General features: G+C 42.5%; 1 protein-coding gene across 2 annotated transcripts in view; it reads left to right on the forward strand.

Moving 5' to 3' along the window:
- AHNAK (AHNAK nucleoprotein) overlaps positions 1–25,231 on the forward strand; it is a 64,299-nt gene that overhangs the window by 13,250 nt on the left and 25,818 nt on the right. For both annotated transcript variants that reach the window (XM_033953812.1, XM_033953813.1), the window contains exons 2-3: positions 11,070–11,226; positions 18,865–19,052. In XM_033953812.1, the coding sequence (XP_033809703.1) occupies positions 11,070–11,226; positions 18,865–19,052 (345 nt within the window). The remainder of the gene's footprint in view (positions 1–11,069; positions 11,227–18,864; positions 19,053–25,231) is intronic.

Consider the following 25,231-nt stretch of genomic DNA (forward strand, 5'->3'; position numbering starts at 1 on the left):
AGAGGTAGAAGAAAGAATGTAAAAATTATTGGATTAGCTGAAGGTTTGGAAGGGAGTAATGCTATGATATATATTATATACAAGAGACGCACCTATCATTAGTAGAGTCAAAAAAATTGGAAGGGGAATGGGTAAAACATAGTTTTTTTGCATCTGCAATTGGGAAAAAAGCTGGTGTTGCCATACTAATAAATAAAAAATGCACAGCTAATTTTCAAATGATTGATTCTGATCCCTTGGGTAGGTGGGTACAAGTGAAGATGAGCATGGAAAATAATACCCTGGATTTAGAACATAAGAACATAAGAAGTTGCCTCCACTGGGTCAGACCAGAGGTCCATCGCACCCAGCAGTCCGCACCTGCGGCGGCCCATCAGGTCCATGACCTGTCAGGTTTTCTTGATTTAGCCCTACGTCCCCTTATTTTTCTATCTATATTCCTTCTATACCCTATCTACCCTTATCTGTACCCCTCAATCCCTCTATCCTTCAGGAATCTATCCAATCCCTCTTTGAATCCCCGTGGTGTACTCTGCCCGATCACATCCTCTGGGAGAGTGTTCCATGTGTCTACAACCCGCTGAGTGAAGAAGAACCTCCTAGCGTTAGTTCTAAACCTGTCCCCTTTCAGTTTCTCCATGTGCCCCCTTGTACTTGTGGTTCCCCATAGTCTGAAGAATCTTTCCTTGTCTACCTTCTCTATGCCTTTCATGATCTTGAAAGTTTCTATCATGTCTCCTCTAAGTCTCGGCTTCTCCAGGGAGAAGAGCCCCAGCTTGTTCAGCCTGTCAGCGTATGAACAGCCTTCCATACCCTTTATCATTTTCGTCGCTCTTCTCTGGACCAGCTCAAGTATCGCCATGTCCTTCTTCAGGTACGGTGACCAATACTGGACACAGTATTCCAGATGCGGGCGCACTATCGCTCGATACAGCGGCATGATGACTTCCTTCGTCCTGGTTGTGATACCCTTCTTAATGATACCCAGAATTCTGTTTGCTTTCTTTGAGGCTGCTGCACATTGTGCCGATGATTTCATTGTTGTATCTACCAGTACACCCAAGTATCTTTCAAGCTTACTCTCTCCCAGTAACGCTCCCCCCATTTTGTAGCTGAACATTGGGTTTCTTTTCCCTATATGCATGACCTTGCATTTCTCTATGTTAAAGCGCATTTGCCATTTATTTGCCCACTTTTCCAGTTTGCTTAGATCCCTTTGCAGATCTTCGCACTCCTCCGCGGTTCTAACCCTGCTGCAGAGTTTGGTGTCATCCGCAAATTTTATAACTTCACACTTTGTTCCCGTTTCCAGGTCGTTTATAAATATATTGAACAGCAGTGGTCCCAGGACCGACCCCTGCGGGACACCGCTCGTGACCCTCTGCCAGTCCGAGTATTGACCCTTTACTCCAACCCTTTGTTTTCTGCCTGCCAACCAGTGTCTGATCCATCTGTGTATATCCCCTCCCACCCCTTCAAGGTACCCCATGAGAGGCATCTTAAGTAGCCTCTCATGGGGTATCTTGAAGGCTTTTTGGAAGTCGAGGTAAATGTTATCTATGGATTCCCCTTTGTCCATCTGGCTGTTTATCCCTTCAAAGAAGTGCAGTAAGTTTGTTTGGCACAATCTTCCCTTACAGAAGCCATGTTGGCTCGTTTTCAGTTGTCCATTTCTTTCTATGTGTTCACAGATGCTGTCCTTTATCAGTGCTTCCATCATCTTACCCGGAACTGAAGTCAAGCTCACCGGTCTGTAGTTCCCCGGGTCACCCCTCGATCCCTTTTTGAAGATAGGCGTTTGTTTAATGTATATGCTCCAAATACGAATCAGAATGAATTTTTTTAAAGAGTTACAATAATTGATACTCCCACTGGCTGCTTCTAATGTAGCGGTGGCTGGAGATTTCAATGCTGTCATGGATTCATTAATGGATAAAAAACCAAGTAAAATAATGAAATAATTTGAATTAGATAATTTGGTGAAATCTTGTGATTTGAAAGATATGTGGTGGATACTTCATTTTGATAATCGGGAATTCTCTTTTTGCTCATAAGTTCATAAATCTTTTTCAAGAATAGATTATATTTTTGTCTCAAATAAATTAGTACAACAAGTGACAAAAGCCTCCATAGATCCTATCATTTTATCTGATCATGGTGGTGTATGGATTGAAATTAAGTTAGATGAACAGGAACAGAGTAGATCTGTATGGAGGTTTGATAATACATTGATTGCGGATTCAAATTTTCTTGAAGAATTTAAATTAAAAATGATTGAATTTTTTCAGATTAACAGTTCAGATGAAATTACTATAGAAGCATTATGGGATGCATTTAAGGCTACCATGAGAGGAAATATTATTTCATATTCGGCATATATTAGAAAACAACTTAAAAAACAATTTTCTAATTTGGAAAAAGAAATTAAATAATTGGAAGCTAATTTAATTGATAAATGGGAGCAGAGTACATTACAGGCTATTTTAAAAGCAAAGGGAAAATATAATGAGATATCTTCAAAATTGGTAAGGAAGAATTTGTTTTCCCATCAAACTCTGTATTATGGAAGCTCAAATAAGGCAGGAAGATTATTGGCAAATTATCTTAAAGCAAAAAAAAAGAACAAAAATTATTGCAATTAAAGTTGAAAAAGGTGATATGCATACTCAAATTGAAAGTATTTTAAGTCAATTTTTAAAGTTCTATAAAGTTCTATAAAGATCAATATTCTTCTGAGCCTTATGAGGATAGAGAAAAAGATGGTTTAGTGTTTTTGAATCTAATTGATGGGCCGAAAATTCCTGAGCATATAAAAAAAAATTTAGAAGAGCCTATATCAATAAAAGAATTAGAAGCAGTGTTGAAATCTCTTACAGTTGGATCCGCTCCAGGTAGAAACATAGAAACATAGAAATAGACGGCAGATAAGGGTCACGGCCCACCAAGTCTGCCCATCCCAATAACCCTCCCCTACCTTTCTCTGTGAAGAGATCCCACGTGGCGATCCCATTTTGACTTAAAATCAGGCACGCTCCTGGCCTCGACCACCTGCAGTGGAAGATCATTTCAGTGATCAATCACCCTCTCGGTGAAGAAGTATTTTCTGGTGTCACCGTATAGTTTCCTGCCCCTGATTTTCCACAGATGCCCTCTTGTTGCCGTGGGGCCTTTGAAAAAGAAGATGTCCTCTTCCACCTCGATACGGCCCGTGAGATATTTGAACGTCTCAATCATGTCTCCCCTCTCTCTGCGTTCCTCGAGTGAGTATAGCTGCAATTTTTTCAGCCTTTCCTCATACGGGAGATCCTTGAGTCCCGAGACCATCCGGGTGGCCATACGCTGGACCGACTCAAGTCTCAGCACATCTTTGAGGTAATGTGGCCTCCAAAATTTTACACAGTACTCCAGATGGGGTCTCACCATGGATCTATACAATGGCAAAATGACTTCGGGCTTCCGGCTGACGAAACCCCTACCTATACAACCTATGATTTGTCTAGCCTTAGATGAAGCTTTCTCCACTTGCTTGGCAGTCTTCATGTCCTCACTGATGATCACCCCTAAGTCACGTTCTGCTACAGTCCTTTGTAGGATTTTACCATTAAAGGTGTACGTCTTGCATGGATTTTGGCTGCCCAGGTGCATGACTTTACATTTTTCAGTATTGAAACTGAGTTGCCAGGTCCTGGACCAGTGCTCCAGTAGGAGTAGGTCGTGCACCATACTGTCGGGCATTGAGTTTCTGTCCGGCCCTGTGCTTTGGTCTGACGTGTTCCTGCCTACTACATTGCATAGTTTGGCGTCATCGGCGAATAGCGCTATTTTACCTTGAAGTCCCTCAGCCAAGTCCCTTATGAAGATGTTGAATAGGATCGGGCCCAAGACCGAGCCCTGCGGCACTCCACTCATCACCTCCGTCTTTTCGGAGGGGGTGCCTTTTACCACTACCCTCTGAAGCCTACCTCCAAACCAGTCCCTAACCCATGCTGTCAACGTGTCTCCTAATCCTATAGAGCTCATCTTGTTCAACAACCTGCGGTGTGGTACGCTATCGAATGCTTTGCTGAAGTCCAAGTATACGATGTCTAGGGACTCCCCAACATCCAGCTTCCCTGTCACCCAGTCAAAGAAGCTGATTAGGTTAGATTGGCAGGACCTCCCCTTAGTAAATCCATGTTGACGCGTATCTCGTAGATTCTCCTCGTTCATGATCGTATGCAATTGGCGTTTGATTAGAGTTTCCATTAGCTTGCTCACTATTGATGTGAGACTCACCGGTCTGTAGTTAGCAGCCTCCGTCCTGCATCCTTTTTTGTGGAGTGGAATGACGTTAGCCGTTTTCCAGTCCAATGGGACTTTACCTGTACTAAGGGAGAGATTGAAGAGCGTGGATAGCGGTTCCGCCAAGACGTCACTTAATTCCCTGAGTACCCTGGGGTATAGGTTGTCTGGCCCCATTGCTTTGTTAACCTTGAGATTAGATAGTTCAAAGTGGACAGTGCTGGGTGTAAACTCGAAATTTCGAAATGGGTCTGCCGAGCTATCCCTTGTCTGCAGCTGAGGGCCGGATCCCGGCGCCTCACGGGTGAAGACTGAGCAGAAGTATTCATTTAATAGTTCAGCCTTTTCAGAGTCCGATTCTACATAGTTCCCGTCTGGTTTCTTAAGGCGTACTATCCCGCCTGTGTTTCTGTTTCTGTCACTAATATACCTGAAGAGGGGTTTATTGCCCTTCTTGATGTTCTTCGCTAGATTCTCCTCCATTCGAAATTTGGCCTCTTTGACCTTTGTTTTGACTGCTCTTGACTTGGCCAGATAGTCTTCTCTAGAGTCCTGCTTCCCTGATTGTTTATAAGACTGGAAATACTCGATTATTCACCCCATTTTAAAAAATCAAAAAATTAGTGCTGGAGATTGTTCAAATTATAGACCTATAGCCAATATTCCATTCCTAGCAAAATTAACTGAGAAGGTGGTGTTTAATCAGATTTCCGACTTCATTGAAAAAACTAACGTTCTTCACCCTAATCAGACTGGCTTTAGACAATATCATTCCACTGAGCATTCCTTAATCGGCATGACCACATCTATCCATTACTTCTTGGATCATCATCAGTCAGTTCTTCTAGTTTCCCTAGACCTCTCGGCGGCCTTTGACACAATCGATCATGATTTATTAATAGATAGACTTCAATCAATAGGCATCACAGACCAAGTCTTATCTTGGTTCCAATCTTATTTCTCGAATCGTTCCTCAGTTGTCTCCTTCAATAATACAATTTCTGACATCTTCTCTACTACGCATGGTGTACCTCAAGGTTCTATATTATCTCCACTTTTATTTAATATATTTCTAGCACCTCTGTTGACTTTATGTCAATCAATCGGCTTCACCACATTCGCCTATGCCGATGACATACAACTTCTGCATCCTATAGACTCTAATAACTCCTCTGACATAACTCTAATCAATACAAAACTCGAAAAAGTACACCACTGGTTAAACAACAATCGACTTGCATTAAACATCAATAAATCTAATGTATTGCTCTTCCCCTGGAAAGATAATCCTAAACTTGTCTCACCAATCTCTATTTATGGACTCCCTTTACAAGTTGTACAAAAAACCAAAATACTCGGAGTAATTTTCGATTACAAACTTTCCTTCCATGACCACATTAGTAGCGTCATTAAGTCTTCATTTTTTAGACTTAGACAAATATGCTCTATCTCACAATTATTCAATACTGACTCTTTGAAAATACTCATTCATTCTCTCGTTATATCGAAATTAGATTATTGCAACGCATTGTTTAAGGGTATTGCACAAAAGGAAATCAAACGTTTACAGATCATACAAAATACAGCTATCAGATTTATCACAAAAGCTAAAAAATTTGATCATATAACTCCTCTTCTTAAAGAAGCCCATTGGCTCCCAGTGGCCCACAGAATAATCTATAAACTTTGCTTACTCACATTTAAATCCCTTCTATTTAAAACTCCGGCTTTTATTCATAAATTATTAATCCCTTATTCCTCTAATAGAACTTTAAGATCAGATGAACAGCACTTATTAACAATTCCCTCGCTAAAAATAATCAATACGCGTCGACAGTATATCTTTACAGTCACAGCGCCCCAAACCTGGAATTCTCTCCCCAATTATCTACGTGAAGAACTTAACTTGGAAAATTTAAAAGTAAACTAAAAACTTTTTTATTTAATGACGCCTTTATTATTTAATACTATTTGGTCTCATTTAATATATTTTTACAAGTCTTGGAACCAATTCTTTTCTCTTTTCTATAACATTTTTTCAATTATCCCCCCTCTTATCTCACCCATATGTGTTTTCCTTTATTTGTTTCCCACTCTGCTCAAATATATTGTAATTTCTCCCCCTACTTATCCTGTTTCCAGTTTATCTCGTAACTGTCCATGTCTTGTTTGTTTTTAATTATTTTTAAAACTTCTTTTATATTGTAATTTTAATCATGTGTTAATCGCTTTGAAACTGATAAAGCGATCAATCAAATATATATTATTAAACTTGAAACTTGAAACTTGATATGAACGCTCTTTTCTTTTCTTTTATGAGGTCTGAGATCTCTGCAGAGAACCACTGTGGCTTATTGTTTCTTCGCCGTTTACTTACCAATTTAATAAAGCGGTTGGTTGCTTCTTGTATGGTAGCTTTTAGAATTGACCACAATACTTCTACATTATCTGTTTCTGCTCGGTTATGCAGCGCCTGATGGATGAAATCCCCCATGCCCTCAAAGTTGGCGTCCTTGAAGCTGAGGACCTTGGTTAATGTGTTAGATTTTGTGAAACCTTTCCTGAGATTGAGGTAGTGATGGTTTCACAGTAGAGTTTTATAAATAATTTCAAATTACCCTTTTACTTTATTTATTAAATTTATATCAGTCTCAACTAACTAAGGGTTGTATTACAGGCACTATGGCAGAATCATTAACAATCATTTTGCCAAAGCCAAATAAAGATTCTACTTTGGTTTCAAACTACAGGCCTATCTCACTAATCAATGTAAATGGAAAACTTCTAGCTAAGACATTGGCTTTATGCTTAGCTAAGACTCTCCCTTTTATTATTTGTATGTACCAAACGAGATTTGTTGCTAAGAGACATTTCTCTAATAATACCAGATTGGCTTTTCACATGTTAAATTTAACAAAAGCTATGAATGAGCCTGCTTTCTCTGTGTCTCTGGATGCGGAGAAAGCTTTTGATCGGGTGGAATGGACTTTCATGTATCAGGCATTGGATTGGTTTGGTATAGGTTCTGGATTTATACAAATGATTCAGACGTTCTATAGCTCTCCTGCCGCAAGATTATATATTAACAATAATTTATCAGAGCATTTAAATCTCCTTTGCTTTTTGATATTGTATTAAAACCCTTATTATTAGCCATTCAACAAACAAAGGGGATACAAGGTATTCCTCATACAGATCGGGAATATAAAGTCTCCGCATATGCAGATGATATACTGCTTTATTTGAGAAATACAGAATCTATCATACCATGTTTGCTTGAGTTGATAGAGAAATTTGGAAAATTTTCAGGATATAAGATAAATTGGAGTAAGTCAGAAATTCTTCCACTTAATGTGCATTGCACTAAGGGTTTATTTGACTCATTTTCATTCGTTTGGAAGGAAGATGGATTAAAATATTTAGGTATTATGATAAAAAAATACACTAGAAGACACAATGAAAGAGAATGAAAATTTTTTATTTAAAAAAGTAACAGAATGTGTGAGCAATGGAATCCTTTACATCTTTCTTGGTGGGGGAGAGTTCAAACTATTAAAATGATGATATTGCATGTGGTTTGTTATCAAATGAGTATGATACCTATTTTTTTTCAAGGGTCCTTTTATAAAAAATTAAATGGTATTCTTACAAAATTTGTTTGGCTGTGTAAAATGCTTAGAATTGCTTTAGTATCTTTACAAAAATCAATTGTGGAGGGTGGGGTAAATTTTCCAAACTTTTATAGGTATCATCAAGCCTATATTTTACGCCAGGGTATGTATTGGGTCCTCCCAGAGTTCATGAATAAAATCCCAAATTGGTTGTATTTGGAAGAGCGACTCATGTTTCCTTTAAATTTATCTCATGTTCTCAGAGTTAAGATGCCTAGAGTGTATAAAAAGAACAGAATATTAATGGATACATCGAAAACACTGAGATATATCAGTAATCTAACACCTAACCCGATTTGCAAATCCACAAATCAATCTATTTGGCTAAACTCCAAGATTCAAATTGGCGGATTTAAAGTCATATGGAAGCATTAGATTATTGCAGGTATACGGACTTTAGATGATGTTATTTCAAATGATAAGCTGCTTGATTTTTCACAGTTGCAACATAAATTTGGTCGTAATAAATCACAAAGTTTTAGATGGTTGCAACTGAAGCAGGCTATTCAGGAGGGGTTCCCTGAATGGAAAAATCTCAATAATCAATATAGTCTGGAATTCTTATGCTTTCAGGCAGACTTCCTGGGACACCAGGCTGCAGAGTGGTATAAATTGATATCTGGATATATGAATTAAAAACCAAAAATAGCCACGAATTTGGTCTTGGAGAATGAGATGTACGGTATCTGCATCTATGAAGACAAACTTGGTTCTTTTTATTATATAGAGCATTTTGGACCCCAGTTAGATTACAAAAGTTAGATAGCTCTAAGTCTAATAGATGCTGGCATTGTAATCTTGAACCAGGAACTTTAGATCATTTAATATTCTATTGTCCCTGTATCATGGCCTTTTGGAAATCAATTTGGCCTCAAATTAATTGTTTACTAGAAAATCATGTAGCACTATCATATGATACAATTCTGTTTGGCATATCATTGAGGGAAAAAAGTCAAATTTCAGCAAATAACAATAAACTTTTATTGATTATGACAGGAGTCGCCATACAACATATCACCTGCAATTGGAAAAATTATACTAGACTTAACTACACCTTTTGGTGGAAATCGTTATGCCATATATACAAAATGAAAAGAACTATTGCTACACAAAAAGGGAATTATAATAATTTTGAGAAGATTTGGGTCCATTAGGATCATAAAGAATAAGGGGAGTTCTAATATCTCAATTTATTGTAATGACTAGACGCCATTTTCCATGGAAAGTATATTTGTAGATGGGGGAAGGGTGTGTGATATATATATATATATATATATAGTTTTATTAAAGGTTTCATCAATAGATAAAAATGTAATGCTTATATGATAATTTTGATTGAAATATTTATGGGAGAGGTGGGTGAGGAGGGGGTTAATTTATGTGTTTAAGATAACATTAGAAGGAAATTCAAGTGATCTGTACAAGTTCAAATGGTTGTAATTTTGTGTACTTGATGTAAGATGAAAAATGAATAAAGAATTTGAAAAAAAACCCAAAAAAGAGTGATGCATAAATCACATACCACTGCTGAACTGAAACTGTGATGTGTAAATCACATACCACTAAGGGCTCCTTTTACTAAGCTGCGTTAGGGCTTTAACGCACAGAATTGCGCGCGCTACATGCTAATGCCAGCATTGAGCTGGCATTAGATCTAGCTGTGTAGCGCAGGGTTAGCACACGCTAATCTGCTGCGTGCGCTAAAAACGCTAGCGCATCTTAGTAAAAGGAGCCTTAAGTATTATTATATTTCCCCAAGGAAAAAGATTTCAGGAGAACAAGGGGTTGATCGGCTTGTATCCACAGAAATTGAGTTAACTGCTTTCCTAGAGGATTCTCAGGATATTATGCAGACCAGATCAACCCTCTTGGTTTCTTGTCTTTCTCAATAAGATATATCCTTAATAATACAAAAAATATTTTAAGAAGAAAGACCAGATATTCTGTGGTGCTAAAGTGATGATATTCTCAGATGTGGCCAGGACCACACAACATAGGCGGAAGGCCTTTTTGTCACTGAAGCCAAGAGTGTTGGCCTTGAAAGCCACATTTTTTTCTAAAATTTCCATGCAAGTGCATATTAAATTTTCAGAACAAAGATTTTGTATTTTGGGATTCACTAAAGTTGGAAAGATCATGATAATTTACAGTCCTGAAAGGAATAAAGGCTAATTAGCAACGCTAAGAGCTCCTTTTACTATGGTGCACTATAATATGCCCATAGACTTATAATGGGTGCGTTAGCATTTAGTGCTCGCTAAAACACGTAGCGCACCATAATTAAAGGAGCCCTAAGTTAGGATGTAATTATCCTGTTTTTGCTTTTTTGATTTGGTTTCCTTGTTTTTTTGTTTTTTTTTTAAAAGGGAAAAGCTTCTCTCATGATGAGGGCTTGATGGATATTTTGTAATTATTTTTGTATTTCCACTATTCTGATGTAAGAATGATTTCAATTTTCCTTAATGGTTTTTGGATTGTATATACAATTGGAAATAAAATAAAAAATCACATACCACTTCTAAACCAAAACTGAGGGTCATGGATAGAACAAAAGAAGACAGGAAAGGCGACCTGGGGGTGCTCAGGGTCTTTATTCACAATCAGACCCCTGAGGCAGGCCTTATGGCCGAAACACATACGTGTCGGGTCCTAATTGTGAATAAAGACATTGAGCATCCCAGGTTGCCTTTTCTGTCTTCTTTTGTTCCATCTGTGCCCCTTCCATGGACATTACCCTCCTCAGATCCACATGCAAAGACGTGTGTGCAAATTTATATTAATGCCAATTAATGCTGATAATTATTAGTGCCCAGTTATCGGTGTTAATTGGCTTGTTTGTCAAGTAAATTATACACATAAATTGAATGTGCGCCTATATTTGTGTGTGCAATTTTGAGTGTCATATACAGTATATATAAAATTAGGATGATAGTGCATACTGTTACTGGCGAACCACAAAACTCAAAATGTCTTATATTTTTCTGCTCGTTTTTGTTTGGTAAATGCAATGACATAGGATATGTCCACTGACATTTTCCATGTCTTTTGCAAACGACGGCCTATCAATAGGAGCTAATCTGTATCATTTTCCCATTGCTGTTCTCTGGTTATGTTTAGATGGAAAAAGAAGAGGAAGACTCACGGGAGCTGCTGCTTCCAAACTGGCAAGGAAGCGGCTCGCATGGAATCACGATTGATCAGACTGATGAAGGTGTCTTTGTGAAGCAGCTAGTGCAGAACTCTCCTGCAGCAAAAACAGGAGTGGTGAAAGAAGGTGCGTGTGTGAAAAAGTGTAGTTACTTACCTGTAACGTAGGTTCTCCGTGGACAGCAGGATAGTCAGCCACATATGGACAAGGACAACGCTCATTCCTGGATCTCTGCAAGCTCAACAGGTGCATACACAAGGTCCAGATGCACTCTCTGGGTACAGTCTTGGCCCTGTTACAGCCCGAGTATTGGCTAGTATCCCATGCACCCAGCCCACAGGAGGCATCTGGTGGACCTTGATGGAAGTGGGTTTTAGGTCCCCCTGAGATAAGCTCAGTATGTACTGCAAGATGTCCGGTATGGGGCAGTTGTAGGGGTCTCGCTGCGTGTCTGTGCACTGGTAGCGGAACCTTCTCCCTTTCAACCCATAGCGTTTTCTGGTTGAAGGTCTTCTGGCTGCCATAAGTATGTGCTCCACGTCTTGTGGTAGGTTCATCCTCTCATCATCCATGTGGTCAGGGCTAAGGAACGCAGGTCGTGGTGGAGGGTAAGGTTCCCGCGTTGTGTAATGAGAACTGCACTGATCGGGAGGGGGGAGAGGTGGATGAACCGCTATCCCTTGCCGGAACGGGAACCATGGTTGCAGGGGCCTGAACAGGGCAATCATGATCACCGTTGCTCTGTCCTGAAGAATCTTCTGCAGGACTTAGGGTGTGGTGGGTAGGCATATAAGAGTCTGTGGTTCCAACTCACAGACAGACCGTCGGGGCTGAGACGGCGATGGGTTGATCTCTTTGCGCAGAAGGTCGAGTATTTTGAGTTCGGTTCGGTTGCAAACAGGTCGATGCTCGGTGTGCCCCAGGTGCTGAAGATCTTCTTCATCGCTGCTGGGTTGAGACACCACTCATCGGGATCCAGCTGGTGGCTGAGTCTTTCTGCCAGGTCGTTCTGCTCCCACGGGAGGTAAGTTGCCTGGCTGGGGCATTGAATGGAGTTGGAGAACTCCCACATGTGACAAGCTTCCTTGCAGAGTGAGGTTGACCCTGTCCCTCCCTGTTTGTTGATATAGTGCAAGGCCACCTGGTTTTCTGTTTGGGTGAGTACTGCCCTGCCTGTTTGAAGGTTTCGAGGGCATTCCCTATGGCCCTGAGCTCCAATAGGTGGGTGGTCAGAGGTTGGGTACACTGGTCCCAGTGACGTCTGAGGTGCCCTTTCAGGGATCTCATGAATAGTCTGGTGTGCTGCACAACAAAGACCGGAGCGTGCTGACGATGAGCTGCTGGCAGGGATGCACTGGGCCAGGGATGTCATGGCATCGATCTGGTAGTCCCGTAGGACGGCCTTGGTCTGCGTGGTGTCGATGACTGCCCAGATGAACGATATCCCCTGGGTGGGTATCAGGTGGGATTTCATGTAGTTGATGAGGAACCCCAGTTCTTGGAGGAGGGTTATGGTGGTTGACGGGACTGTCGAGATAAGATAGGACGCGCACCCCTTGAAGGCGAGGATGTGCCACTGCCACGCACTTTGTGAATGCTCTTGGAGCCGTTGAGAGTCCAAGGGGCAGGACCTTGTACTGGAGGCGTCTGTCTTGGCTATAGAAGCGACGATGCCTCCTGTGGGCTGGGCGCATGGGATACTAGCCAATACTCAGGCTGTAACAGGGCCAAGACTGTACCCAGAGAGTGCATCTGGACCTTGTGTATGCACCTGTTGAGCTTGCAGAGATCCAGGAACGAGCGTTGTCCTTGTCCATATGTGGCTGACTCATCCTGCTTGTCCTAGGAGAAGGATGCACATCAGGGCTAGTGACATTCAGCTAACCAAGATATATTTATCTGAAGTACCTAGTTCCCTGGGATTGCAAGAAGGTTTGCTCTCTAAAGATATAATAGCACAGCACTCCTTTGCTTCTAGATCAGGGGTTTCAAAGTCCCTCCTTGAGGGCCACAATCCAGTCGGGTTTTCAGGATTTCCCCAATGAATATGCATGAGATCTATGTGCATGCACTGCTTTCAATGCATATTTATTGGGGAAATCCTGAAAACCCAACTGGATTGTGGCCCTCAAGGAGGGACTTTGAGAACACTGCTCTAGATGGATGAAGCATATGGGGATGTTTATTTATTTATGTATTTATTTATTTTTTTTATTAATTTTCTGCGTAATCTAAAATTCCTGGTGGATTACAAGTAAAAAGTACATAATCATGCATTAAAACTAAAATGGTAAATATTGAGCTGGTGCCAGTCAGTGAGACTTTTTAAAGAAAATTGTTCTGCAGTATTTCTTGTACAAGATAATGCTATATGACTCGACGCTGTGAGTACCAAAATTGAAGTAGAGCATTGGACTGTTGACATTAGGGACTCCTTTTATCAAGGTGCACTACGGGGGTTAGCGCGTCGGACATTTCATCACGTGCTAACCCCCGCGGCAGCCTAAAATCCTAACGCCTTGTCAATGGAGACATTAGGTACTAGCACGGCAGGTGGTTTAACGCGTGGTATTCCACGCATTAAACCGCTACCGTGCCTTGATAAAAGGACCCCAAGCTCTTTGATAATAATAGTAAAATGAACTGTTGGTACTAGCCCTCTCACAAAAGTCATAAAGAATAAGGAGAGTTCTAATATGAAAAAAGTAATTGAAAAATGCTAGAAATCAAAAATTATTTAAAGTTCTAGAAGTGAAAAACAGAAAATAGAAAAATATTTCTAAGAAGAAAGTGAAAAAAAAAGTTATATAAAAAATAAAAGCACTAGAGAGGGGGGCTGGTGGTTGGAAAGAGCAAATAAAAGAAGTTGGTGACAAAACACTGACTGGTGTAGATGCTCAAGTCTGAGGCTATTTCTCCACCTAAATTAGGTTATAAGGGGGATAGATGAGTAAGCCCCGGGTGGGAAATATAGTATTATTTTTCAATGGAAAAGTAATGTTACTTAATTGTTTATTCGTACATATGACAGAAAGAGTTCCTCCTTATAATGTGCCTCATGTACAACTCAGTAGAATCTTTTGGACCTTAAGTACCGTGTTATATTGAGTCACCAGTGTACAGTAGACTCTCAGTTAACCGTCACCCATGGGGATTGATAGATGCTGGATAAATGTAGTTTCTGGTTGCTTGAGAGTGGCTTAGTGTTTAGAGCTACAGCCTCAGCACCCTGAGGTTGTGGGTTCAAATCTCTAGCTATTTCTTGTGATCCTGGGGAAATCACTCAATCCTTCATTGCCTCAGCTACGTAAGACAGACCGTGAGCCCATGGGACAGATAGGGAAATTGCTTGAGTACTTGATTGTAAACTTCTCAGATAACCTTGCTAGATAGTATATAAATACCTAAATAATAATATTAAAAGTAGGCTTAATACTATACCCCATTCTATGCCATACCATAAACTGTTCCAGACAAACTACCGGACATGTGGTAGGCAAAGCTTGGGCTACTCAGGTGTGGTGTGGCAAGCTTACACTTAAATTTCCACCAGAAATTGATATTTTTTTTTTCATTTTTATTTAAAGTATTACAGTATTTCATAGATTTTTTTTCTGGTTGATTGAGAGTTCTGGTTAACAGAGAGTCCACTTTGTTTATTTGTTTATTTCCTTTGTGGACTGGAGAAGTAGCCTAATAGTTAGAGAGTGGGCTGAAAGCTAGGAAAACGCAGTTTAAAATCCCATCTCCACTCATTTGATCTTGGGAAGTCACTTAACCCTCTATTGCAGGGGTAGGGAACTCCGGTCCTCAAGAGCCGTATTTCAGTTGGGTTTTCAGGATTTCCCCAATAAATATGCATTGAAAGCAGTGCATGCAAATAGATCTCATGCATATTCATTGGGGAAATCCTGAAAACCCGACTGGAATACGGCTGTCGAGGACCAGAGTTCCCAACCCCTGCTCTATTGCCTTGGGTACATAACTAAGATTGTAAACTCTCTGGTACAGGATAAAGCCTGCTGCTCCTGAATGTACAGTAATTTGCCTTTATCTAGTACAGAAAAAGATGTGAAGGAGTGGCTTAGTAGTTAGGACCTCTGTCTCCACACCCTAAGGGTGTGAGTTCAATCTTTATGCTGCTCCATGTGACCCTGGGCAAGTCACTTCACATTCCATTGCCCCCGGTACTGTAGGCAAATTGTGAGCATGCTGGAACAGATAGGGAGAAATACTTAGAGTACCTGAATGCTTCGAATAGAAGCGGTATATAAGAAATTAAAATAAATAAAAATAAACTCCTTCTGTTCATGATGCAAAATGTTTATGTAGTACACTGTTCACCATAAACTTTTTAAAGCAACCAGGGTTGTGGACTCAGTACACCAAACCTTTGACTCTGACTTTGACTCCAATTCCTATTTTGAGGAGCTGCTGAAATGTTCTCAGCTCAACCATCAAAGTTGGGGCAGTCTCTATCGAGGGCTGTACACTTAAGGGGAAATTCTATAACCAGCACTTAGGTGTTGGTAGGCGCCCTGCTGATGCCTAAGTTAATTGTAAAACACCATCTTAAATGGCAAAAAACAGCAGTCTTGCTGCTGGAATGTCAAAGTAGGCATGGCCAATGCTGGAAGTGATGTTAGGCAGGCTAAAGCAGCTACATAGCTGCAATTTATGCCAAGATAGCGGCTGAAATGTAGGCTTGGAAAACCCTGGCCTACATTTCAGCCACCTATCTTTGCCTCTAGACCGCAGCAACCTTAAGCTAGTTGTGGCAGGGGATCCCCCTCCCCCGATCAGCTGAGCCAGCAGGGCTATGGGGCTATAGGCGCCTGGGCCAATCAAGGCCTTAGGCCACTCCCAGGAAGTGGAAGGCCTACCATTTTGAAGAGGCGGGCCTGCCAGCTGGAGGGAGTAGGCCTTTGTTCCACAGGTATGGGGGGTTGTTAGTTTGGTTGTCAAAGGGGGTGGGCGACAATTATGGCGGCGACAGAAGGAAGTGGGCATCCCTTCTGCTACCGGGGTATTTCCCCCACAATCAGCTGAACTGGCAGGACTCCAAAAGCCATGGGGGGGAAGGATTCCCCTGTTGTTATCAGCTTATGGCTACTGCAATATAACTGCAAAGGTAGGCAGCTGAAATGTAGGCCAGGGTTTTCCAGGTCTACATTTCAGCCATCTATTTTGGCTGAATCAGGCGCGATTCTGTAACCAGTGCCCTTGCATGATTGCAGTCGCCGCTTGGGCGCCAGTTACAGAATCCGAGTGTTCAGTGATTTTCCATTTTTTTTCATTCTGTCAGAAAAATACAAAACAAAAAAAGTGGAAGATTGTTGGACATAGAGGGGCATAATAAAAAAAACGTTTAAGTCCCCTTTTGGCCTAAGGCACTAAACTCTAAAGTAGCAGCAGGGAAAATGTCCATTCTCAAAAAAAAATCCAAAATAAGGTTTTTTTTTTTTTAGAATGGCTTACCTCTACGTTCAGCTTTAGTTAAGAACTGTTTTTATAAATTAAGGATGATCAGATCATTGGCCCCCCTTCTTGATGCCAAGTCCCTTACAGTACTAATCCATTCCCTTGTAATATCTAAAATGGATTATTGTAATTCTGTACTTAAAGGGATAAACTTAAAAGAAATAAAACGTCTACAATTAATCCAAAATACTGCTATCAAACTCATGTCTGGTTCTAAAAAATATGATCACGTTACTCCATTACTACAAAAAGCCCATTGGCTACCAGTCATATATAGGATAACATATAAAATTGCCCTTTTAACCTTTAAAACGATACAAACACAGGCCCCAGCATTCATTGATAGACTTCTAATTCCATATGACCCCCCCTAGAGCACTTAGATCCACTTCTCAGTATACTCTTAATGTCCCTTCCCTAAGGATAATAGGTACTCGCCGCACCTCAATCTTCTCAGTGACTGCCCCTATGATTTGGAATTCTCTTCCTATATATATAAGATCCGAACACAATTTACTGAAGTTTAAAAGTAGTTTAAAGTGTTTTCTTTTTAAAGATGCCTTTAACTGACCATTTGATTCAAGTCCAGCAACTTTTAACCTTTCTCCGCCCTAATGTGCTTCCCTTTTATGTACCTTTTCTTGATAAATATTGTAGTTCTCCCCCCTTTCCTATTGTACCTCTATGGTTTTTATAATTAAGTACGTTAAAAAATTGTCTGTCTTTGTACCCTTGTAAATGTTTTAATTATTATTGTACAACGCTTAGAATCTTAGGATAAGCGTTTAATCAAATACATGAATAAACTTGAAACTTAAACGCCCAGACCACCACTACATCTAAACTTACAACACATTATCAACCTAAAAATAGCCTAAGTCCCAAACACCCAAAACATGACCTTTTAGGCGAAGGAGGGGCCAGTCCTTCACCTAAAAGCTGGATTCTGTAACCGGCGTCTGTCAAAAACAACACCGATTACAAAATCCACCCCCCCCCCCACAACGATCGCGGCCGGAGAGAAGGCTTAACTCCCCTGCCGCGATCGTCCCCCGAACTGCCGTGACCGTGGCAGGAGAGATGCCCCCGAACCCTGACACAATACCGGTAGGAAGGAGCCCAACCCCTACTGTCGAGGTGCGAGCCCCATGACCCCCCCCATTCCCGAACCAATACCGGCAGGAGGGAACCCAACCCCTTCTGCCGAGGTGCAACCCCTGCGACCCCCCACCCCCCTTAAAATATAGGCATGAGTGAGCCCAGACTCTGCTTCCCATGACGCACCCCCCCATCCCCCCTAAAATACAGGCAGGAGGGATCCCAGGCCCTCCTGCCCACGACCCCCCATTCCCCCTAAAATACAGGCAGGAGGGAGCCACATGAGGGGCCTTAGGCGCAGGGGCCAACCGCGGCACTTTGGGGGGAGGATCACGATCGTGGCAGGGGAGATGAGGCATCTCTCCTGCCACAATCTTTGTGATGGGGGTGGGCAGGTTGCCGGGGCCGCTGAGATCAGTTCAGCGGCCCATTTTTGGAGCTTATACCTGTTTTGACTTGGTCTAAGTCAAAACGTATAAATTCTGACTAGGCAACCTGTTAAAGGTTTTGGTTATACTTGCTATATAACTAAGTCTAGGTTGGCCTACCTCCCGCCCTTTCCCCTCCTCTAAAAATGCCTCTTTTCACTCTAGGTATTTATAGGCAGGGGAAAGGCCTAGGCTGGTTTTAGATATGTCTAAAACCAGCTTTGATTATCGGTACATGGATCTGGCTTTTTGATCGTCCAAGTACCAATATAGGCCACTTTTTGGACTTTTTTAAAATTATTATGAGCCCCTAAGTGTTTAGCCCTCAATGAAGACTGCCCCAACTTGGTTGGTTAAGCTGAGAATTTTTCAGCGGCCTCTCGTATGTGTAGTAAATCTAAGAGAAATTTGATTAATGCTGAAACATAGGATATTTCTTTGTGTGCAAAATTAGGACTAATAGACCACAAAATGTCTATTTGATGTTTGAAGAAAGAACCTGACTAAAAACATAAGTATAAAATGATAAATTTATCATACATTTTAATGTTGTAAGATTTTATTTTGAAGCTGAAGTCAGAGTTGGTACATTTTTATTGACTCTGACTCCAACTCCACAGCCCTGAAAGCAACATTCATGAACTATGTGCCATAGAATTTTTTTGTAGGGAAGTAGTAGTGGCTTCCTTTCACAATGCTGTTTAGTTTTTCAGCATTTTCAGGTTCCTCCCCCCTAAATTCTTCTTCCTGTTTGTAGGTGACCAGATTGTTAGTGCCACTGTCTATTTTGATAACATGGCATCTGGTGAAGTCCAACAACTTCTAGAAAGCATGGGCCATCACACCGTGGGACTTAGGCTCCAGAGAAAAGGGGACAGATCTCCCCAACCAGGAATGACTGGGTCTCAAGATGTTTTTAGTCCGAAAAGCCCAGATATTGTACTGGTAAGAGAGCACTCAGTAAAACATTCTGTTGTCTAGATGCACTCAATCATAAAGCCTTGTTCCTGGCAGATTTCTTTTCTGGCTTTGTTTTGGGAGCTCTTATGTGCGTTACTGAGCATTTTCAATTATCTACCACAAGCTTCCTTTTCTGATAACCTTGTAGAACAGAGAAAGCAGGGGGCATCTCTAGTAGTCTTCTTTCACTGTCCATCAGGAGCCGTTTTCCGTGTTCCACTTACATTAACTTCTGAATAGCATGATTAAGTAAAAATGAATGATCTGCATAATAAATCCCTTGATCAACTAATGTTTTGGGCTTATACTCAGCACTGTGGTGCAAGGATTAATAGTATAAGACAGGCCCACTGGTCTATTTCATTTGTTGTTCTTTATGTTTTGTTATGGGGTTTGTTCAGTGTTTTGCACACCTGGCTTTACTTCTGGTACTCTGAGGTACACTGCAGTTTTCTCTTAACACACTGATATGATTCACAACATCAATTCATTTGTAGAATAATTTAGTTGGATGACATGCTTTGCTTATAATTTTATCTCAAAAGGCACAATAGAATACTTTTATCCAGAGAATATCAAACTATATGCATTAGTTCTCAGGATACTATACCCCAAAGTTTTAGAAAACAAAATGTAGCCTATATTCAAAGCAAAACTTTCTAAAAAGTAACAGCTTATCCCAGGACAAGCAGGCAGATATTCTCACTAATGGGTGACGTGATCCAACGGAGCCCCGATGCGGACGCCTCACAAGCATTTTTGCTTGATGAAACTCGAAGTTTCGAGTCGCCCATGCGCGAGTGCCTTCCTGCCCAGACCAGGGCGTGTCTCCTCAGTTCTTACTTTTCCACGGAGCTGAGAAGTCCATCTTCGACTCTCTGCGTGAAGATTTTCACTTGTGCCTTCTAAAGTTCGCGGTTTTGGGTTATTTTCCTCTTAATCGCCGATTTTCGTCGTTTTTATTGTTTAAAAAAAAAAAAATTTCTTCTATCCGTTCGACCGGGCAGGCCACATAGCCGCAGCCCCGCAGCTTCGATCTTGTGGCGGAGCTTTTCTGGCCTATGTCCCGGCCTATCACTGGTTTTAAAAAGTGTGACAAATGCCAGCGCGCAATTTTGCTAACGGACCCTCTTCGACGCTGTGTTCTGTGTCTCTGGGGCAAGAGCAAGCTCTACAGGAGAGATGGATTGCACCTGAGCACAGCGGGAACTAGACTTCTAGCAAACAATGTCAAGAGAGAAATAGAACAGGCTTTAAACTAAGAAGAAGGGGAAAGCCGACAGTCGACCAAGCGTCGATGTTTCGGAAAAAGGTATCCCGTGAAGATACTGAGGGGAAAAAAGGCTGGGAAGAAACAATGGACAAATTACAGGAGTCAACTAACCAAGAAGAGAAGGTTAGAAAGATTGTAGCCCAAGAGAAGTATCTAAAGACCGAAGCGCAGGGAAAGGAATTAAAGGCAGCAAAATTCCAGGAGCTAAATTGCATATATACTAATGCAAGGAGCCTAAGAAACAAAATGGGGGAATTAGAAGCCATGATCATTGCAGAAGACATAGACATCATTGGAATCTCTGAAACATGGTGGAATGAGGAAAGCAAATGGGATACAGCACTGCCGGGGTACAAGCTCTATCGCCAGGACAGGTCAGGACAGAAAGGAGGTGGAATAGCACTATACATAAAAGAAAGCATACAATCAACAAGAATGGACACAGCGGAGACGACCAACAAGCTAGAATCACTATGGGTTAAAATACCAGGAAGGAAAGGGCCTGAAATAAAGATAGGCCTATACTATCGTCCACCCGGACAAACCGGAGACATCGATGAAGAAATGGAAGCCGAGATGAAGCGAGAATGCAAAGGCGGTAACACGGTTATTATGGGAGACTTCAACTACCCTGGGATAGACTGGAGTCTCGGAAGTTCAAGATGCGCTAGGGAGACAGAATTTCTGGAGGCTGTACAAGATTGCTTCATGGAAAAGCTTGTTAGAGAACCGACAAGAGAAAATGCCACTCTGGATCTAATCCTAAATGGGCTAAGGGGACCTGCAAAGGAAGTGGAAGTAGTGGGACCATTGGGAAACAGCGATCATAATATGATCAAGTTCAAGATGGAAGTAGGAATACTGAAAGGAAAGAGAACCATAGCGACAACTTTTAACTTCAGGAAGGGTAACTACGAAGCAATGAGGGGAATGGTAAAGAAGAAACTTAGGAACACTTCCCAAAAATGGCAGACGGTAGAACATGCCTGGTCCTTTTTCAAGGACACGGTGAGCGAGGCGCAAAATCTATATATCCCCAAATTCAGAAAAGGGTGCAACAAGAGTCGAATAAAAGACCCGGCGTGGATAACTAAAATAGTGAAGGAAGTGATAAGCAATAAGAAAAATTCATTCAGAAAATGGAAAAGGGACAAAACTGAGGTAAACTGGAGAGAGCACAGGAAGTATCAAAAAGAATGTCACCATGTGGTACGAAAAGCCAAAAGAGAGTATGAAGAGACACTAGCCAGGGAAGCACGAAATTTCAAACCGTTCTTTAGATATGTTAAAGGGAAACAGCCGGCTAGGGAGGAGGTGGGACCACTGGATGACGGAGACAGGAAGGGAGCGGTGAAGGAAGAGAAAGAGGTCGCAGAAAGACTTAACATGTTCTTTTCATCTGTATTCACAAACGAAGACACAACCAACATACCGGAACCTGAGCAATTCTTCAATGGAAATCAAGCACAAAAGTTAACATCCATAGAAGTGAGCCTTGATGATGTGCGCAGACAGATAGAAAAACTAAAAACTGACAAATCCCCGGGTCCGGATGGAATCCATCCAAGGGTGCTGAAGGAACTAAAAGAGGAAATAGCGGAACTACTACAGCAAATTTGCAACCTGTCTCTGAAAACAGGTGTGATTCCGGAGGATTGGAAGATAGCCAACGTTACGCCCATCTTTAAAAAGGGATCAAGAGGAGACCCGGGAAACTACAGACCGGTGAGTCTGACCTCTGTTCTGGGGAAAATGGCGGAAGCACTAATAAAATAAAAAATTGATGAACATTTTGAAAAACACGAACTTCTGATAACCAGCCAACATGGTTTCTGCAGGGGGAGATTGTGTCTGACCAACTTATTGCACTTCTTCGAGGGAATTAACAAACAGATGGACAAAGGAGACCCCATAGACATCATATACCTAGATTTCCAGAAAGCCTTTGACAAGGTGCCTCATGAACGTCTACTCCGGAAACTGAAGAACCTTGGGGTGGACGGAGCCGTGCATAGATGGATCAGAAACTGGTTAGCGGGTAGGAAACAGAGGGTAGGGGTGAAGGGACACCACTCAGACTGGAGGAAAGTCACGAGTGGTGTCCCGCAGGGCTCAGTGCTCGGGCCACTGCTATTTAATATATTCATAAATGATCTAGAAACAGGAACAAAGAGTGAGATAATAAAATTTGCGGATGACACCAAACTATTTAGTGGAGCTCGGACAAAGGAAGACTGTGAAAAATTGCAAAGGGACTTGGACAAATTGGGAGAATGGGCAGAGAGATGGCAGATGAAGTTCAATGTTGAGAAATGTAAAGTATTGCATGTGGGAATCAGAAACCCGAGGCACAGCTATACAATGGGAGGGATGTTATTGAATGAGAGTACCCAAGAAAGGGACTTGGGGGTAATGGTGGACATGACAATGAAGCCGACGGCACAGTGCGCAGCGGCCGCCAAGAGAGCGAATAAAATGCTGGGGATAATCAAGAAGGGTATTACAACAAGAACGAAAGAAGTTATCCTGCCGCTGTACCGGGCAATGGTGCGTCCGCATCTTGAGTACTGTGTCCAGTATTGGTCACCATACCTTAAGAAGGATATGGTGTTACTCGAGAGAGTTCAGAGGAGAGCGACACGACTGATTAAGGGGATGGAAAACCTTTCATACGCTGAGAGATTGGAGAAACTGGGTCTCTTTTCCCTGGAGAAGAGAAGACTTAGAGGGGATATGATAGAGACTTACAAGATCATGAAGGGCATAGAGAGAGTAGAGAGGGACAGATTCTTCAAACTTTCAGAACATAAAAAAACAAGAGGGCATTCGGAAAAGTTGAAAGGGGACAGATTCAAAACAAATGCTAGGAAGTTCTTCTTTACCCAACGTGTGGTGGACACCTGGAATGCGCTTCCAGAGGACGTTATAGGGCAGCGAACGGTACTGGGGTTTAAGAAAGGATTGGACAATTTCCTGCTGGAAAAGGGGATAGAAGGGTATAGATAAAAGATTACTGCACAGGTCCTGGACCTGATGGGCCGCCGCGTGAGCGGACTGCTGGGCGCGATGGACCTTAGGTCTGACCCAGCGGAGGCATTTCTTATGTTCTTATGTTCTTATGTCTCGGGCCTGAACACCTTCCGAAATCATGCCAGCCTTGCTCCACACTCACCGCACGTGCTTTCAAGCGCCGTTGCGTCTTGTGGGAGTCACTCTTCAGCATGGAGTCCTTGACGGAGCAGTCTTCATTGAAAAGCCCCTCACCTTCGACTTCATCCGCTGCTTCCCAGCCTTCCACCTCTGCGGCGCCGAGTCTCATCAAGCCTGCATCGTTCGTGCTGGCCCCGACTCCAGCGCCTGCTGCGATGCCTTCCTCAGTCTCTTCAGATCAGGTAGCACAGCAGCCTATTCCACCGGTAGTGTTAAAAGTGCCCAAGGCTTCTAGGCTCAAGCACTCACACACTGCCCCCAAAGAACACGAGGCCCGTGCAGGCGGTACCATTGCAGATACGGATCCATCCTTGCCGGCCTTGTTCCAGACCTTGTTAGAGAAGCAGTTCATCGAGCTCTTCACCACCATAGGGCCGAAGCTTCTCTCTCAAATCCAGCCTGGGCACGAGGAGGCCTCCCACGAGGTCAAGCCTCCTCCAGTGCCTCAGCGATACACACACTCTCTACAGGGAGCAGAGTCTCTGCGAGTGTCTGGTCTGGCATCGGTGCACGCATCGCAAGGAGCAGAGTCTTTGCCCATGCCTCCATTGGAACCGATTCACTCGATGCAAGGAGTAGAGTCTTTGCGAGTGCCTCCATTGGAACCCATCCACTCGATGCAAGGAGCAGAGTCTTTGCGAGTGCCTCCATTGGAGCCGATCCACCCGATATAGGGGTTCGAGCCTCTACGAGTACCCCGGGGTGATCCCAGTCATCCAACTGTGCTTCGATCAACCGCTTCCAGCCCCATCCAATACCTGGGGGCCTCAGCGAAGATCCAATCGCCTCGTTCCTTGAGGCCGATATCCAAACACAGTTCACATCGGTCGAGGCATTCATCGAGGCACTCGTCCAGGCATGCCTCGCCTCATCGGAAGCAGCCTTTTCTTGAGTATTCCCCACCGGCTACTTCACCTCTTCCGATGCCAGAGCTCGAGGACACGCTGGGATCTTTATCACCTCCACGAGCCCCGTTCTCCTTGGATCCAGAGGCCTCGACGTCATAAGAACATAAGAACATAAGAAATGCCTGCATCGGATCAGACCTGGGGTCCATCTAGTCCGGCGATCCGCACACGCGGAGGCTCAGCCAGGCACACCCTGGCGAATACAATGGTCACTCGTATCCCTCAATGTCTTCTGCATGAAGATGTGCGTCCAATTTTCCCTTAAATCCTAGAATGGTGGTTTCCTCCACCAGCTCTTTCGGGAGAGAGTTCCAGGCGTTCACTACTCGCTGTGTGAAGCAGAACTTTCTGACGTTTGTCCTGGCCGTGTCCCCTCTCAGCTTCAGGCCATGACCTCTGGTCCGAGACTGGGTTACATTTGCCAATGTGATCTTGCTCACCATCCTTTCCCCCTGCTGGTTAGTGAGCTTGCTCCATTATGTCGATCCCTTTTAGCAATTTAAAAGTCTCTATCAGATCCCCTCTCAGTCTTCTCTTCTCAAGGGTGAATAGTCACAGTTTTCTGAGGCGATTTTTGTAGCTCAAGTTCTCCATACCTTTTACTAGCTTCGTCGCTCTCCTCTGCACCCTCTCCAGTAGTGTTATATCCTTCTTCAGGTATGGAGACCAGTGTTGGACACAGTATTCCAGGTGTGGTCTGACCATTGCTCTATAAAGCGGCATTATGACCTCCCTTGATCTACTCGTGATTCCTTTCTTTATCATGCCTAACA

The sequence above is a fragment of the Geotrypetes seraphini genome, chromosome 8 (genome assembly GCF_902459505.1).
Source record: "Geotrypetes seraphini chromosome 8, aGeoSer1.1, whole genome shotgun sequence".
NCBI lineage: Eukaryota > Metazoa > Chordata > Amphibia > Gymnophiona > Dermophiidae > Geotrypetes > Geotrypetes seraphini.